The sequence below is a fragment of the Mytilus edulis genome, chromosome 12, assembly GCF_963676685.1.
Source record: "Mytilus edulis chromosome 12, xbMytEdul2.2, whole genome shotgun sequence".
In the NCBI taxonomy this organism is placed as follows: domain Eukaryota; kingdom Metazoa; phylum Mollusca; class Bivalvia; order Mytilida; family Mytilidae; genus Mytilus; species Mytilus edulis.
Window position 1 is genome coordinate 97,317 of NC_092355.1, and position 16,230 is coordinate 113,546.

The 16,230-nt window shown below is 31.3% G+C and overlaps 1 protein-coding gene across 13 annotated transcripts in view; it reads left to right on the forward strand.

The window, feature by feature from the left end:
* Positions 1-16,230, forward strand: part of LOC139499351 (cytosolic carboxypeptidase 2-like) — a 123,735-nt gene that overhangs the window by 96,635 nt on the left and 10,870 nt on the right. For 5 of the 13 annotated variants that reach the window (XM_071288022.1, XM_071288023.1, XM_071288024.1 and 2 more), the window contains 6 exons: positions 1,437-1,472; positions 4,536-4,667; positions 5,275-5,334; positions 5,598-5,663; positions 7,567-7,587; positions 11,345-11,543. In XM_071288022.1, the coding sequence (XP_071144123.1) occupies positions 1,437-1,472; positions 4,536-4,667; positions 5,275-5,334; positions 5,598-5,663; positions 7,567-7,587; positions 11,345-11,543 (514 nt within the window). Of the gene's footprint in view, positions 1-1,436; positions 1,473-4,535; positions 4,668-5,274; positions 5,335-5,597; positions 5,664-7,566; positions 7,588-10,695; positions 10,862-11,344; positions 11,544-16,230 lie in introns of all 13 variants that reach the window. The other 8 variants (XM_071288025.1, XM_071288027.1, XM_071288033.1 and 5 more) reach the window with 4 other exon arrangements.

Here is a 16,230-nt window from a genome sequence, read left to right on the forward strand (position 1 = left end):
CTTGCTCATACAAAAAAGACAGATGTTGGGAAAGGTGTTGGGAATTTTAAATTTGTGAACTTGGACAGATGAGTGACAATTAAATACATTGAAGTGTGCTATAAAATCACACTATTTTTCGTTATAGAATTTATAGAATAGTGTTTTAAAGAGTTTAGATGAACTTAAGCATTTGCAATTAAAATTTTAGCTGTAAACATATCATTATGTGCGTATGTGTTATTTCATTACTAGTATTGCTTGTTTGTATGTCAATGATTCAGTATTACTGAATTTACACTAATTCATAACATAAAATCACTACATACACTTGACAAAATAAGCTTTAATTGCTGTTCTTCATCTTAAAAGTCAGTGAGTGTTCAACAAGTAAAAACAGTTTACACCTAATGACAAAGTACAGAACAAAATCCCTAGGAATGGTTGAAGTGGGATTCCTTGCTTTACCAGTCATATACACCACATCAATGCAATGCGCATGATGCAGGAATTAGGGAAAAGGGGGTCAACAAATTGGTTAATTAATCTAAAGGAAAAATATCATAATGTTTGGACTACCTCGTTGATTTTATCTGTTAGAATATGCTATTTAGTTTTAAATCATTGCTGATAACATAAAGATTTTTTAATCAAATTATTATATATCCCTGACTTTAAGGGAGATAACCTGGCATTTATTTTTGACAGATTTAAAATTGATATTTTAGCCTTGTTTATTACCGTTAAAGAATGCAAGTATCCTCTTACCTATTAGCAATGATTAGATTAGTCAGGTTGTAGAATCAGGTGACATCTTTGTTATAGACAGGTGACATACTCGTAGAAGAAGGTTATATGTTTGCTGGCTGAGGAAGGAGTTACAATTTAATTTAGATGCAGACTGTTATTTTCTTTCCTTCATTAAATGAAATTTTTCATAAAATATTTTAACCTTTCAAATATTTTTTTTTTTTAACTTGAGGATTACGGCATAGTTAATAAGAACTCTTCAGTTGTTTGTTACCCTTCGTGATTACATGAATTTTTTTTATTTATTTTTTTTTGGGGGGGGCGTTTTAATATCTTTAGTTTCTGTTTTTATTGTTTTGTGGACTTTCTCTTTTCTTTTTTTCCTCCTTTGCCTATTGCCTTTGATTATCTCCCCTTTTACAGTCTTACTTTGATTGATTATCTCCCTTATTATCTACTAACTTTATTTAGTTATTATTCTATGAAGTTTTGCTGTCACAACAGACTTGGTTTTAAAATGACGGCTTTCTGCACTAATATAGATTTGTAAACTATTGTGTTATTTTGATTACTAATATACAGTTCTATGCTTGTATGAAATATAACAGGACTCAAACTTGGGACAAAAGTGTAAATATGTTCATAGCAATAACTATTTAACAAAGAAATTATTTTTAGTAATGTTCAAACTACTTTGTTAATTTTAGGTTTTTCGGGGAGCTCTTGTACTTGAGAGGGCTAAGGTAAAACTGTTTGTTAATGTTTGCATGTAAAGTGGTACAGCATGATTATAGTATTGACCAAGTGTTGTTTGGATTGAATAGTAAAACACTTATAATGTCTAGGTGTTGTTGACCAAGTGTTGTTTGGATTGAATAGTAAAACACTTATAATGTCTAGGTGTTGTTGTAACACAGGGTATTCACATTTTTTCCTTGTAATTTGATGTAGTACACTCAGGAATTCAATTATTTCCATGGAATTCGACAAAGTACACTGGGTATTCACATGTTTTCCTTGTAACTTGATGTAGTACACTGGAAATTCTTTTATTTTCCTTGTAATTCAACGTAGTATTCTGGGAATTCATTTGTTTCCATGGAATTCAACAAAGTACACTGGGTATTCACATATTTTCCTTGTCACTTGATGTAGTACACTGGGAATTCAACATTTCATACTTGGAATTCATTTATTTCCATGTAATTTGACGTTATACACTGGGAATTCAATTATTCTTGGAATTTACTGAGTACACTGAGAATTCATTTATTTTCTACAGAATTTGACGTACGTTTTATACTTGAAATTCATTTATTTTCCATAATACAATAGGAAGTTTTATTTTCTGTGATACAGCTTATTTGAACAAATAATAAAAAATATAGATCACTGAAGAGTTAAAAAAGATATTTCAATTTAAGTCCAAAAAAATCACATTTTTGCACAAAAGGGAGATAATTGGGAGCTTTTTCAATGATATGTTTACATTTTGAAAATTTGGGCCAAAACAAATTGATTTTTTTGGATGATTTTGTACCAAATGAAAAAGTAACAACTAATTACAAGTAATAATAATAAAATTTGTAATGAAAAAAGAAATGTTTATTTTTTTCCTGAAATTTTTGTACCCTCTAGCCTCTTTAAGGTATATTAGAAATGATAGTTTTGATTTTGTGGAACATCTATATAGAATTGTTATGATGTGTGGGTAGTGGTGTCCTATAGACAAACTCTTGTTTATTGATATATTATGTTTTCACTATTGTATATTTGTGAAATTAGAATTATTGTTTGTGAATAACTTGTTTTAAAACTTATTTAAAAGTCTTTGAATATACGGGTAAAAATTCAGGATTTTTGAAAGTTATATTGAACCATTGAAATGAAAATGGTAGTATAATATTAAGAGAAAAAAAATGACTTTTGTAAACACAATTTGCTTATTAAAAAAATGATGGATAAATAATTTTCACATTTTATTTCACAGTTTCAACTTCGTACACGGCTCCCTAAGGTTAAACCAATGAAAAACAAAAGACCCTCGTCTTTACCAACCACTAAATTAGTTTCCGTAGACTTGAAACCAGTAAGAATAGTCAATGGTCAAAGGTCCTTTTATCTGGTAGCCATTACTAATTTAGTCTTTTTAGATTTGAAACCAGTAAGAGTAGTCAATGGTCAAAGGTCCTTTTCTCCGGTAGCCGTTACTGAATTAGTCTCTTCAGACTTAAAACCAGTAAGAGTAGTCAATAGTCAAAGGTGTTTTTCTCTGGTAGAGTCTTGGTATCTATAGGGTTTCTTCTATCTCTTAGTTAGTTGGCTGGTCGCTAGATCTTTTTCTTCTTGTTCAGTTTAAAATCATGTATTTATAAAATTTATGTTTGTAAGTTTTTTCTGCGATGGTTATTTGTTTTTCTTTTTGGTGAACTACTTATAAATTTTAACATAGCTGGAAGTTTTCATCTAATAAATAAATAGTTATACTAACACTGTAAGAGTGATATTTAAAAATGTATTTATCATATAATAATATGTAAAGAAATGTTAATCACTTTTAGTCATACATTGCTATTAAGTTCATAAATTCAGATTTTCTCACACATTTTTATCATATATTGCAAAATTGTATTTGTTCATGCATTGCTATTAAAGATTACAAAATATTTTATTGTATTGCCAAGGGATCATAAAATGTGATTTTCCAATTGTATCTTACATTTCTGAGGGATCTGCAGTCGTATCAGGCTGAGATCAGCGTAGCATTATATTTATATTGCCAATTTAAGGGATCACAAAAATTTGATTTTTCTTTTGTATCTTACATTTCTGTTGGATCTCAAATGAATTCTTTGAAACTATAATGCTATTAAGGATAACAAAAATTGATAATAATTTCCTCATCAATTAATAAGGGATCTCAAATGACATTTTTTGTGTGATGCATTGCTTATATTTATCCCAAAGAGAGGTGTGAGTAAGACTTTTCATACATTTACAAGGGCTTTGTCACTGTAATTGAGTGGTCTATTAAGATCAAATACTCAGTATTCGCTTGTCTGTCTGCACAGAATTAATCTACATCAAATACTCAGAACATCAAATACTCAGTATTGGCTTGTCTGTCCGCACAGAATTAATCTACATCAAATACTCCGTATTCCCTTGTCTGTCCGCACAGAATTAATCTACATCAAATACTCAGTATTCGCTTGTCTGTCCGCACAGAATTAATCTACATCAAATACTCAGTATTCGCTTGTCTGTCCGCACAGAATTAATCTACATCAAATACTCCGTATTCGCTTGTCTGTCCGCACAGAATTAATCTACATCAAATACTCCGTATTCGCTTGTCTGTCCGCACAGAATTAATCTACATCAAATACTCCGTATTCGCTTGTCTGTCCGCACAGAATTAATCTACATCAAATACTCAGTATTCCCTTGTCTGTCCGCACAGAATTAATCTACATCAAATACTCAGTATTGGCTTGTCTGTCCGCACAGAATTAATCTACATGTACTTCTCAAAATAATCTATATAATTTTAAACTTGCTATCATGGTGTTTGATAGACCATTGCACATCAGTGAACAGACCATTGCACATCAGTGAACAGACCATCACATTTCAGTGTTGCCATCGCACCTCAGCTTGACCATTGCACTTCTGCCTCCCCATCACATCTCGGAATCCTTCATTTTAACAAACCAATGATTGCATGGGTTCTACAAAATGAAAAAATATAAAAAATTTTGATTTTTGTTTTGTTTTTATTCTACATTGAATTCATTATTCTCCAGACAACAACCAGTTTTGAGAAATTTATGAGAAATCAAAAGAAGGACAACCATTTTGTTAGTAAATATGAAGGGAGGAAAAATGGAGGTATACCATGTTTTGCTGAAGAAAGGAGTATAGAAAGAGCTCAAAAGGTAAAAATTTTGTGTTTCCATTTTGTAAATGTTTTAACAAGCAAGTACTCCAGTATCACTCGGGAAAATTTAAGGAGTACTCGGTTATTACATCCTCTCTGAGTTGACATCCCTAATATATATTCATGCACACAAAAAATGTATGTTGATTTAGTGGTTATCTGTTTGTATGCAAACTTTGACAAAACCCTGAAAAAAAATATCCTTAAAATTTAAGTTTTCCTCAATCCAAGAAAATTGGTGCCTACAAAAATAAAGGAATTCAAAGTATATAATTTACATTAGCTTATTATGGAATATACCTAAATGGCTTCTGGAATATTTACATAGGTGATAAAACTATTTTTGAACTAAAAATATACTGTGGATTCATTATTATTCGTTGGATACCAATTTTCGTGGATTTCGTGGGCACAGTCAAACCACGAAATTAAATATTCAACGAATGATAATTTTTCTATAGGTTTGTATGCAGACTTCAGCAAAACCACGAAATTAAATATCCACGAATATGCAAGTTTTTCTCAATCCACGAAAATTGATACCCACGAAAATAAATGAATCCACAGTATATGTTTTTTACATGTATTATTTATTTTTCCCTCAGAGAATGGCTGATATGAAGAAAAGAACAGAGGAGGATAAACAAAGAGAATTAGCTTTCTTTGTAAGTTTAGATAATTAGGAAATGAATATTTGGAGAATTTTTTCACTGTTCTAGGCAGTTAAATTGATTTATTTTTAAGGAAAATATTTTCATTAGAACACTAAATTAATTTAAGGACTATGCTAAAAAAAGGAATTTGTTTTTTTGTTTCAGTTTTAATCCCTTAATAATATTGATTTCTCTACAATAATTTAAGATTAAAATCTGTCTATTTTTATTTCAACTTCTTACCTTTTATTACACACTATATAATATTTTACTAGTCATATGACCAAATGATGGACTATATAAACAGACAGAGACAACCTCCACCTTTATTTGAAAAAAGAGTATGTTTATGAAATTTAGTCTAACCCCCCATTGTTTGTTACATAACATTTGGTGGCAGCAATTGTATATTTAATTAAATATTGCAACAACACAGTTGCTAAATAATGTAATTAGAATGGCCTAATTTGATAACATTCCTAATTACCTCAATCCTGTAAGCTTACAATCTATTTGCATGAATATAACTTAGTATAAAATTTTAATTGCATGGATAGATTTTAGTATTTTCCTTCAGTGTATTTATCATGAGATATCAGTACTTTGCAGTTTATATTATTTATAAAATGGGTAAAACAATCATTGCTTTGCCTAAATTGGTACAGAATTTAATTGCTTTGGCCTAACTTGATATAGGATTTTAGTGTAATTTACTGTAAACCAACCTATTTTCACATGCAATTAATTTTCCCAACTTTTGCAAAGAGGAAAAATTTCGATAATATATAAATTGTCACAAATATGTAAAACTTCTTAACTACATCAATTATTAATTTGAGAATCGCAAGATTAAATCGCTGCGAAATGGGCTACAAAGGGTCAAACACAATCCAATTAAAGTATCCCCAAAAATAAGTTGGTTTACAGGAATCACCTTGCATGAGGGGAGATCACTCCAATTGCTTTAAGATCATAGAATTTATAATTATATCTTGTATGTAGGATCAGTATAATAGTGTAATGCATCGTTTAACTAGCATTAGCAGTTACAAGAAAATGAAATTTACATGAATTGTATTTTGAGCATATTACTTTTAAGACAATTACTATAAGACAATTCAACTGATTGAATAAGAATGCACAATCTGTACTACTTATAATGGGGGTGTTATAAGTTACCTTACTATACAGGGGGAGAAGGGGTCAATATTTGTTCTTGACCATGCAGGGGGAGAAGAGGACAATAGTTTTGCTCTTGACCATATATATATATATAGCTACACAGGGGGAGAAGGGGTCAATATTTGTTCTTGACCACGCAGGGGGAGAAGAGGACAATAGTTTTGCTCTTGACCATATATATATAGCTACACAAGGGGAGAAGGGGTCAATATTTGTTCTTGACCATGCAGGGGGAGAATAGGACAATAGTTTTGCTCTTGACCATACAAGGGGAGAAGAGGTCAATATTTGTTCTTGACCATGCAGGGGAAGAAGAGGTCAATATTTGTTCTTGACTACACAGGATGAGAAGGGGTCAATATTTGTTCTTGACCATGCAGGGGGAGAAGGGGTCAATATTTGTTCTTTACTACACAGGGCAAGAAGGGGGTCAATATTTGTTCTTGACTACACAGGGGGAGAAGGGGTCAATACTTGTTCTTGACCATGCAGGGAGAGAAGGGGTCAATACTTGTTCTTGACCATGCAAGGGGAGAAGGGGTCAATAATTGATCTTGACCACGCAGGGGGAGAAGGGGTCAATTTTTGTTCTTGACTACACAGGGGAAGAAGGGGTCAATATTTGTTCTTGACTACACAAGGGGAGAAGAGGTGAATATTTGTTTTTGACTACACAGGGGGAGAAGAGGTCAATATTTGTTCTTGACCATGCAAGGGGAGAAGAGGTCAATATTTACTCTTGACTATGCAGAGGGAGAAGAGGTCAATATTTGTTCTTGACTACACAGGGGGAGAAGGGGTCAATAATTGATCTTGACCACGCAGGGCAAGAAGGGGGTCAATATTTGTTCTTGACTTAACAGGGCGAGAAGGGGTCAATATTTGTTCTTGACCACGCAGGGGGAGAAGGTGTTAATATTTGTTCTTGACCACGCAGGGGGAGAAGGGGTCAATATTTGTTCTTGACCATGCAGGGGAGAAGGGGTCAATATTTGTTCTTGACCATGCAGGGGTCAATATTTTTTCTTGACCACAGATAAGTGTTAATTTTATCTCTTCTAGACCCCAGAACCTCGACTACAGGTAATACCATTGTTTGGCTGTTGTATGTGAGCTAATATTTATCTTGTGTTGCAGAATTGTAAAGTTCACTCATTTGTTTCACAGTTTGTCATTGTTGCCTTGTTTTTTTAGCTTTTTTTTATATCAGCACCCATGTCACTTCAACAGCATATGTCTCAAATATAGAAATAAGGAAATGTGATATGATGGTCAATGAGACAACTGTCCACAGTACAAATAAAGTGGATTTAAGAAACTCACAACCTTCAACAATGATACAAACTCATACCTGATAGTCATCTATAGAACTTGTCCTCTGCTTGACAAAATGTAAAACAATGTAAACAGGAAAACTTACAAGAGTATGATGAATAATATTAAATGAACCAGCTAAATACTCTGTTGTTGTATCCTCTTGAGATTTACTGTGGAATCATTATTTTCATGGGTATCAATTTTTATGGATTGAGGAGGACAACGATGGAAGATTTTAATGACCTTGACTGGCTATACACCACTTTCAAGGTCGGTAATTATAATAGATTGAGGAGGACAAAGATGGAAGATTTTAATGACCTTGACTGGCTATACACCACTTGCAAGGTCGGTAATTATAATGGATTGAGGAGGACAAAGATGGAAGATTTTAATGACCTTGAATGGCTATACACCACTTGCACAGTAGGTAATTATAATGGATTAAGGAGGACAACGATGAAAGATTTTAATGACCTTGAATGACTATACACCACTGGCACGGTCGGTAATTATAATAGATTGAGGAGGACAACGATGGAAGATTTTAATGACCTTGACTGGCTATACACCACTTGCACGGTCGGTAATTATAATGGATTGAGGAGGACAACGATGGAAGATTTTAATGACCTTGACTGGCTATACACCACTTGCAAGGTCGGTAATTATAATGGATTGAGGAAGACAAAGATGGAAGATTTTAATGACCTTGAATGGCTATACACCACTTGCACAGTAGGTAATTATAATGGATTAAGGAGGACAACGATGAAAGATTTTAATGACCTTGAATGACTATACACCACTGGCACGGTCGGTAATTATAATAGATTGAGGAGGACAACGATGGAAGATTTTAATGACCTTGACTGGCTATACACCACTTGCATGGTGGGTAATTATAATGGATTGAGGAGGACAACGATGGAAGATTTTAATGACCTTGACTGGCTATACACCACTTGCACGGTCGGTAATTATAATAGATTGAGGAGGACAACGATGGAAGATTTTAATGACCTTGACTGGCTATACACCACTTGCACGGTCGGTAATTATTATGGATTGAGGAGGACAACGATGGAAGATTTTAATGACCTTGACTGGCTATACACCACTTGCACGATCGGTAATTATAATGGATTAAGGAGGACAATGATGGAAGATTTTAAGGAAAACTTGCATTTTGATGGATATTTTATTTTGTGGTTTTGCCAAAGTCTGCGTACAAGCCTATAGAACATTTTTGTTCTGTTGAACACTTGAATATTAAGTCCACCATTGACCACAAACTCCATAAAAAATGGTTATCCTACAAATAATAATGATTCCACAGTAATTAAAAACTGAATGATTTTTGTTTAACAACCCTAACTTGTAAATGGTTTTTTAGGTCTTAATTTTGGACTGTCATTTGTTGTTGATTTGTTGTTTTCGTGTTTTGTTTAAGTTTAATGATAAAACAACTAATATTTTGATATTAATGTTGAACAAATAACAGTAAAATGAAAATTTTTGTGGATTGTTTGACATAGAAAATGTTTAATGATTTATTCAAAAATATTAAAGTCAATTCAAAGAGAATGATAAGCTAACATGTGGGCGAAAGTTTTATTCCTCATTATCTAACCAGTGTGATACACTAAAAGGATATTATTGAAATTAGAAGAAGTGCTTCACACAAACACTTTTGTTTAATGATTGTTCCCCATATGCTTCATTTCAAAGAGGTCGGAGTATATACAGATTTATAATTGTGAAAGTGTTATATTATGTCAAAATATATAAGCTGTATATTTTAAGATGCTTAATTAGAGTGCAATGTTATGTGTGTTAAATGGGTGATGGGTGCTTTCCTAAAAAAAAAAAGACTGGCTTGGATTTTTTTTCGATTTAAGTGAAACAAAATGTTTTCAACTACAACTATTTTTGGCTATAATTTGTAACACAGATTTTCAGAAAATCCAAATAGTCAATGATTATTTTTATGACAGATTAAAGTGGAATTTGGTTTGTAATGCTATATAGATATTTGCTTGCTAGAAAGTTCAGAGAATTTCTTACATTTTGACAGCACATCTTGGACTACCCTAAATATAAAGTATTAAGACATTATGTAGCTATATTATGGTGGAAAATGGAATAAAAAAGTTATGTGGACTTTGAACATAGTAAAATGTGCTACATGATTTTGAGTAAATTAGCACAGCAATCTTCTTATCTGAGTTTGTACTGTATGAGAACTCTTGTAGAGGCGATACTATAATAATTGCAAAATGTTAAGATTTTGAAAATTTTCACCATTCAATTATTTAATAGTTAATTCTCACATAAATGACATTTCTTTCAGTAAATATTTTTTTTCATTTATTATGGCCTTTATTAATTCAGAAAAAAATAATTTGTACACAGGGCTATAGCTGTCTTTAATATTTTTGTCCTAAAAATAGTGTTGTTAAAATCAAGATTCTCTAATTTTTACTTTTTACAATTTTGCTTACCTATAGCTTCCATAAACTTGAAATTATAATGAAGCTTTTGCAAAGAAATGGCAATTAAGGGAACAGGCATCAGAATTTTTCTTTGATTATATTAATTTGGTTGTTTAACTATGTTGTTTTAAAATGAGGCAAAATTCTCATCGAAGTTAAACCATATTTTTTTAGGGCTTAGTGTGAGCAAGAATTGTATAAAACTGTAGTTTGTATATTTTTTGCTAATTATAAGAATGGAATTTCAACTATAATTGGGCTGGTTATAGTTTGTGTATGGTTGCTAATTATAGATTTGGATTTTCCACTCTACATAATTTGGGCTATTCATAGTTTGCTATATTTTCTATTTTCTTGCTTTTCCTAACCTGCTACATAGTGTAATGAGGAAGACGGAATGTATAACCATCAAATCATGTCATTAAGACGATCGTTAACACAAGATGATTTAAAACATCGTCTACAGGTGGCGCTACACGAAGGATCAGCCAACATTGCTCAAACACTTGTAGGACTAAATGTTAGAACAGCCTACACTCATGCAGGTAAGGTTTATATGGGGATATGTTGTGAGTATGTCTACAGCATAAATATGTTTAGTTGCACAATATTTACTGAAAGTTGATCTCTTATTATGAAAAATCAGAAGTAAAATTTGTGACAAAAATTGGGTGGTCTGAAACACAAAACACTACCTGAACAGGTAATTTACAATTTTCAATTTTTCAAGGGAATATCTGACCAGATCTGAGGTTGGGCACTTGGATAATTTGCATATTTTACATAAAACTATCAAAAGCCAAAAGACAATAAACTCATCTGAGATTTTCTATATCTGGATTTTTCTATGTTCAAAATAATGGTATCCTGACTGTTTAAATACAATTGCCTTATTAAAAGTTACAGATATATTACTTGGAATTTTCATTTTGAGATAAGCTTTCAGCCGAATATAAACTAAAAAGAGCATGTACGATTTCTAGTTTCTATAATAACACAGTTCTTTTTCTTTTTCTGCCTAACATAAGAGTTCTGATAGTGATTTCCCTGAAGCAGTCTCATCAAGGTTGCCACGGCGTATTATAACAGTTCAGCAAAATATACCAAGGGCACTAACTCCTCCACCACCCAGGAGGAGTTACCCTTTTGCTATATGTGAAGGTGTTCCTACATTGGAGGAAACATTATCACAGATAAGAAAACCACCTAGAGATCCATTTGAGAATTGTGAGTCAAGGTTGTTGTTGGCTGGCTATTTATTCTGTGAATTAACCAAGAGTTTGTTTGAGCTAGCCTGTCCTGTTTTAATTGTGTATGTCTTATTGTTTCACTGTTTACCAAGTTTTGTCTGTGTGGCTGGTCAGGGTGTGATTTTCTAACATTTCTCAGCTCAAGACTTCTCTTGGCTAGTGACTTCGTTATTACTTGGAATATTTAACTATAACCTGTGTTTTGATTTCTATCTTAGAGACTGTAGATTGAATTCCTTATATCCTGCTAATGTACTCAGAATATAGTATATATTTTTATTATACACATGCTAGATATGTTTGTCTAAATGTATGTCTAATTGTTAGGTTTATAATATAGTTATATACTGACTTTGGTGTTGGACATTAAAGCAATAATGTGTTTGCTACTTTAATCAGTTTTGTGAAATTGAGGAAATTATACATTAATTTTGTTAATTGTACAAATTTAAAATCTCTTGTTATTTTTTTAGTTGTAACAATTACAAGTTGACCTAGATTTAATTCCTACTCATATTATAGTGCCTAACAAGATTTTGTGAGGGAATTCGATGCTATACCACTGTTCATTTCAACGCACGTTATAACAATACCACTATACCAATCGAAATGAAATTTTTTGCAGTGTTTTGAGAAATGATTTTACTTTGTAGTCACATATTGTTTGTGAAACATTTTATGTTTTAAAAGGATGAATTTTCTGTATAAAGTCAATAATTATGTGGACTTTTGAAGCCCAAACTTTGTATTGCCTTAAATACACACATGAAAGTTTCGATAACTGTACCAACACAGAACAACATGTTTATGAAATGATAGCAAAACTTTTGGTTGACAATTTTTTATTCGTTATTGCAAAAAAATTAACTTTGAATATCTTACATTTTCTCCCTACCCAATTTACCCCTATTACTTATTTTGATGTGGACCGGTCATTGTTATTGAAAATAACGCAATTTGATTGGATTAAATTATAACAGTTTACCTTCTAACTGTTTTTGCTTTTCATACATGACTATTGATTAAATCAGAATGTGCATGAATGTGACTAACCCGAGTAATCCAGTCGTTATATTACGATCACTTCAATCACTCCATTAACTCTGGAGGACAATGACCATAAGGGGGCGCTGTAATTATTCGAGTTAGAATGTAACAGTAACTAAAATGACCTTCAAACTGGACACTGGATGAGTCCATGTTATGTTTTATCAATGAAAGTATAGGTACGAAGGTAAGAATTGCCAATTCTCCTATTTTCACAATTTTCTCCAAATACACAGTAGATAAATTACTTTTTTAATAGGCAATTGTGGAGAAAAACAGAAAAAGTTTACAAATAAGAAGTTTTATTCCAATCAAAAAGTCATTTTTCGAAGAGAAATGCCAAAATACATTTTACGCACGGCTACGCCAGGAAAAAATATTATTTATCTTACAAAAAATATGATTTTTCAGTCTCATAGGAACATACTAATTGCAATTAATCCCAAACTAAAGAAGCCGTTAAGTCAAAATATGTCTGATCTACCTATTTTGGGACCCAAAATGTCAAGACGATCGTTTTGAGGTCAATTTCGTCTACCTCACAAAATCTTGTTAGGCACTATAATTGAAGAAAGAAAAATGTTAGTTTCCCCTAACATGTGGGAATTATCAAGCCTCAAGGCAGGAAAATCTTCATTTTATTTTTTGATTCTTCAAACCTGATTCTTTTTATTAATTCTATATTGAGGTTCAAGCTGTGTAAAATTAAAGAAACGATAATTGAGTAATGCTGAAATAAAAGAGATTGCTTACCAGACAATTTTATAAACCAACATTGAAAATGTTAATTTTCATTAATCCTTTATGCTTCTCACAATACTACATAGAACTCTCACACACACACTCTCTCTCTCTCTCTCATTAGTGTTTGAATTAGTTAGATGTAGAACTTAGGAAAAACTATTTACTGAATTAGAGTGTATATTTTTCCGGAGATGTTCAAAATTATCATTTACTTAATTTTCACCTCCTTCAATAGATAACTGTAAAACCATAAATTATCGCTGTCTTTATTATTGTGAAAAATGTGACAGGGTTAGCTTCCTAATATAAACTTCATTTTGATTTTTTTTGTATAAAGTAAGGCCATTTTTTTTTTTTAATTTGATGGTTTACGGATCCGCCAACCCGATTTTGCTGATTTCCAGAATGAAAATAAAATTGACTTTTCATGCTTTTTTTTTTATTCCTGCCTACCCTAACAAATGTATTATCCCTGAAAAATAATTGAAATATTCTTTTTTTATGAAATGAAATGCATTAACCACTAACAAAATTGATAACACTTTCTGTTGTGAAAAAATAAAACTTCCAGTTTACGTTTCTAACAATAGACAAATCAATTATAACTGACCTTGAAATGTCGTTTGCGCAAATAATTTGGACAGGGTGAAGGCATCAAGTTAAAGTACTGAATATTAACAAATCATTTGGTATAATCTTGTTTCATAGATAATAAAAAAATTATCATCCATTTGGATAAAAAAAACGGGAATGCGAGACAACAGATTAACCCAATATTCTTGTTTTTCCAGTGGACGAGTCTATTAGGTTTTTGACACGTGTGTTTTATATTTTCGTACAAGATTTTTCTCAATATTAAGAAAAATAAAATCACATTAAAGTCTAAAATATCAAAATCGCAATAATAAATACACACAGTAATTTCTGAATTTACAGTATTATACATTTTATCATTTTATTTACAGTTTTATTTGAAACTGAAATAAGTGAGAAAATCTAAACTTAATTTGAAAATTAGAACACTGAGTGCATACTTTTCTCATCCTACAACAAATGTTGCCAAATGGCCCACATAAGATAACTTTCCTATAATGATTGATCAACTGTTTAAAGAGAGTTATGTCCCTTGGATATATTAAATTTATGGAAAATGGCCTTGTTAGCGCTTGTTTTAGTGTACATTTCTTGCCAGATTTTATAAAACTTAAATTATATTATATAAGTAATGCCCTTGAAGGTCTGTTTATGATACAATTTATATTTTCTTTAATAAGATAATCAGTTACTTATAGATTGTTTTAAAGAAGATGAAAAATTACTTTTGTAGTTATTGCCCTTGGAAATATAAAATATATGCAATGTATGGGGATATTGGAAATTTGTTCTTTTCCCCTGCGAAATGATTATGAATAGTTCATGAATGTTCATGGATGATTCATGAATGATTCATGAACATAATTCATGAATTGTTCATAAAAGATTCATGAACAGTTAATGAACTAGACATGAACTACAAATGGACAAGCACGTTCATGAACCAGTGAATAATGAACTATTCATGAACAGAAAGTGTTCATGAACTCTTTGGTTCATTAAAGTTCATGAACAAAAATAGTTCTTGAACTTTTATTATTCATGAATTGTTCATGATTTTATAGTTCATGAACACGCTTGTCCATTTGTAGTTCATGTCCTGTTCATGTATAGTTCATGAATTTTTTTATGAATGATTCATGAATTTGTTCATGAACCATACCAGTCCATGAATCATTCATGAACACATGAACTACTGTGTTTATGAACTGTTCATTAGTAATTTAATTCATGAACATTGTCTGTCCACTTGTAGTTCATGAACTGTTCATCTAAAGTTCATGAAATAATTTAAAAGTATTTTTTTGAATTTTCATTTTTTGTGTTATTATCATAAGTAAACTTCTCTTCCTGTCTGTAATTAAAATTGCTGTATCAGGACTTCCAACTAGAAATGCTAAATAACATCTTGGTGCAGTTGTTCTGCTTGAAATTCTTCACAGTTGAACAAATCTTTTAATCAATAAATGCATCTGAGTTTCCCCCTGCAAAATCAAAAATCACTCCACAAAGAATCAAAAGTCCTTGATATTTGTTTTTATAAATAAGCACTCAAGATTAAACAGTTTCTAACAGGTATAATACAATGTAATAATTTAATTTAATAAATGTTGTTTTTATTAAAATATCAATAGAGTAAGATTAATAACATGAATATCACTTCAGCCTTTTCATGACATTTCAAATAATGTACCTACCCCCCTTTTTCCCCTTTTAATTTACCCACACACAATCATAAGAGTGGCTGAAGCATGAATTATTTTTACCTTGAAATACAATATATTGTACAAATCTATCAGTTATTCCTGAATGGAAATCATTAAACTAACACTGTAAAATGTAAAGGCTACTTTCTGGTGTTTTATATTTATTTTAATTAATCAATAATTATTATAAAATGCTTCAACAAATAGTTATTCAGCAAAAAAATATAATCAAAATATATATAATTTACTTATCTGATAACAAATCTGCTTTGTTTTGACAGCTATATTACTTCACTCCTCATCAAACATCTTCATTTGTATTGTAAGCGTCAAAAACATCATTTTGCTGACGTCATTATGACGTTTTTCTATTCCCAGTCACTTGTAATCATTTGTCTACATTGTAATCTTTTGTCAAAGTCATTGAAGTGTTTTACAATAGGTAAACGTAATTCATTAATAATGATAATTATTGACACCAGTCTGCAATGTTTGGGAAAGAATGAATTGTCATTAATCTGTCCTTATTTTCCAAGTTCCTCTATGTCAGTCAGGGGTACTACTTGTACAAGT